Source organism: Panthera pardus, unplaced genomic scaffold (assembly GCF_024362965.1).
Source record: "Panthera pardus isolate Hobbes unplaced genomic scaffold, ASM2436296v1 HiC_scaffold_27, whole genome shotgun sequence".
NCBI lineage: Eukaryota > Metazoa > Chordata > Mammalia > Carnivora > Felidae > Panthera > Panthera pardus.
In genome coordinates, this window is record NW_026526843.1 from 93,081,257 (window position 1) to 93,084,130 (window position 2,874).

At 47.1% G+C, this 2,874-nt stretch overlaps 1 protein-coding gene across 1 annotated transcript; it reads right to left on the minus strand.

The window, feature by feature from the left end:
• Positions 1-392: 392 nt before the first annotated feature.
• Positions 393-977, minus strand: LOC109259330 (histone H2A-beta, sperm-like). The gene has a single exon (XM_019436892.2). It carries the CDS (start codon positions 763-765, stop codon positions 412-414), a length of 354 nt encoding a protein of 117 aa, XP_019292437.2. The 5' UTR covers positions 766-977; the 3' UTR covers positions 393-411.
• Positions 978-2,874: the final 1,897 nt, after the last annotated feature.

Below are 2,874 nucleotides of genomic sequence, written 5' to 3' on the forward strand. Positions count from 1 at the left end.
CCCACCCTCCTGGGCATTCAACATGCCTGGGAGAGCCACCCCCACCCCGCCAGCCTCCTGGCCTCACAAGCCTGGACTGGCTCAGCGCCAGTGAGGAAGTCTCTTCCCCCTGACCCGCTACTCCCTCAGGGCCGCTTCCTGCACTGTCCCCAGCGAAACCGCTCCCCGAAATGCCCGAGTCCAGCATCCCACACTGACCGCCCATCCACCCTCCACCTCCCGTGGGAGGTCTCCTCCCGGATGTCTGACAGACACCTCCAGCTACCTCCGAATGACAGAAACAGACACCGGTCAGAGGCACGGCCCTGGAGTTAACTCCTTTAATGTCACGTGCAGACACAAGGCCAGGCCTCCCTCATCTGTGGGCGGCTTCGGGGTCCGGACGAGGGGGCCGGCTCGGGGACGCGGGCATCACCACTTCCGAACTCGGGGCAGCCCATCCACCCGAGGGGAGGTGGTGTTCTCGAGGAGACCCCTGAGGTGCTGGTTGCTGCCCAGGGCTCGCTGCACGTGCTCCGGGGTGATGCGCATCTTGTGGCTGTCCAGAGCCTCCTTGCCCGCCAGCTCCAGGATGTTGGCCGTCAGGTACTCGAGAACGGCGGTCAGGAAGACCGGGGTGGACGCGCTCAGGCGCAGGGCGTAGCGACCCTCTCGCAGGAGACGCTCCACGCGGCTGACCGGGAATTGCAGCTCGGCTCTCCTGGAGCGGGACACCGCGTGCCTACTCCGTCTGCGACGGTGCCGGCGGCGGTGCCTCCCAGACATGCCTCGTGCTGGGTTGGAACCCGATCGGCCCGGCCTGACCGTCCCGCTGGCCCGAGGGTGGCAGGATGCCGGCGCCGACTCCTACCAAGTGTGCCCCTCACTGGTCAGGGAGCTGCTTATATGACACCTCCGACATTATGATGTCACTGGTGTCGCTGATGTCACTGTGCCCTGCTCAGGACTGGCCTGGAAACATCCATGACAGAAACCTGGTCTCCCTGTTGACTGCACTGGACCCTCTTTATGAGGGAACTTGAACATTCTACTTGACTGCAGTATTCTAGCAAAAGATTTGTTTCAGTGAATTTTTTTCCTTGGCTATAGGACACCACTCCAGGTATTCCAGCCTTACGTTGTCTTCAAACTCTCTTTTGTCCCTTTTTAAGTTGTAGGTCAGTGACAGACATGCACGACCTCCAAGGCAGGCTCAGTTCATCCCCCTCTCACACAGTAATCAAACCAATTTTGCCTCCATTTATACATTCCTCTCACTATTTCTGATCAATATTCCTGCTTCTCTTCTTTGGATTCTCTTGTGAACTAGTTATGAAATCTGCCAATTTGCTCATATGATAAACAAATTTTTTCAACATGTGTTCATGTCTGTCTAAGTGCCATGATTTTATACTTCTTCCATAATTATCTTTAGCTCTGAAACACCCATATGTCCAATTGTTCCACCTAGCAGAGCCAGGTAATCTTCAATAACGGAGATGTGGACCACATGAACACTGAAAGCCCGGGCATGTCTTTTCTTGGCTCTTCAGTGTGACTCCAGTATACCAATTATTACATTGTTAAATCTTTTTATAATTTGTTTTTCTCTCTTCCTGTTTAGTGTTTCTGTTTTGTTTTGGGTTCATTTTTAGCCAGTAAGTTATTCTCGGCTATTGACAGCCATGGTTGGGAATTTGAGTTTTTGTTTTCTTTTCATTTTATTGGTAAGGTAAAGCCCACATAACATAAAATTCACCATTCTGGCCATCCATTTTTAAGTGTACAATTCAGTGTTTTGTTTTGTTTTTAAGTAGGCTCTACACCCAGCGTGGGGCCCAACACAGGGTTTGAACTGACAACCCTGAGATCACGGTCTGAGCTGAGATCAAGATTCGGATGCTTAACTGACTGAGCCACCCAGGTGCTCCCCAATTCAGTGTACTTTTAATACATTCACAATGCTGTGATGCTATCACTTCTGATTCCAGAACAGTTTCATAACCCCCAAAAGAAACCCTTTACCCATTAAAGCAGTAACTCCTTATTCCTCACTCTTTACCAGCCCCTGGCAAACAATCTACTTTCTGTCTATATTGGTTTCCCTAGTCTAAACATTTATATAAACGGGCTCATGTGAGACATTTTGTATCTGGCTTCTTTTGCTTAGCATGTTTTCAAGGTTTGTCCACATTATAATGTCTATCACTACTTCATTTTTTTTTATGGCTGGAAAATCATCCATCGTATGCATAGATCACATTTTGTTTATCCGTTTATCAGCTGATAGACATTTAGGCTGTTTCCAACATTGTGACTCTTATAAATAATGCTGCTATAAGAATTTGTGTACAAGATTTTGTGTTAACATATGGCTTCGATTTTCTTGTGTATATACCTAAAAGTGCAATTGTTTGGTCATGTGGTGACAATTCATATTTATGGTCCCACCATCTGGAGATCTTCCTAAATAGATTGATGGCTTGTAGAGATCTGGTCCCCACTGGGTGAGAGACAACAGAGAATCCGGTTTGTCAGTCTTTTTGTTTGTCTATTTTTAGTGCAAATAAATGCAGAATTTCATGCCCTCTGGGAGCAGAACAAGTACTTGATATCTGTACCAGGGAGGTTTACTGTTTCTGTGTTTATACTTGACCCATGATTAAAATTGTAGAATTGAGGCTATAACCTTTATTTCACTGTGCCTGTACATGTATGTGTCTATAATTCAGAAATGACTTCATCTCTGATTGTGTGAGTATATAAAGTTCCTACCTCCACATCTTGGAAATTAAAGAGGCTCTGTTCTGATTGATATATCTAGATGAATAATTGCTTATATAAATTGAGTATTTCTAAAATACCCTGAAAATAATGAAATTAAATTTCTGACCC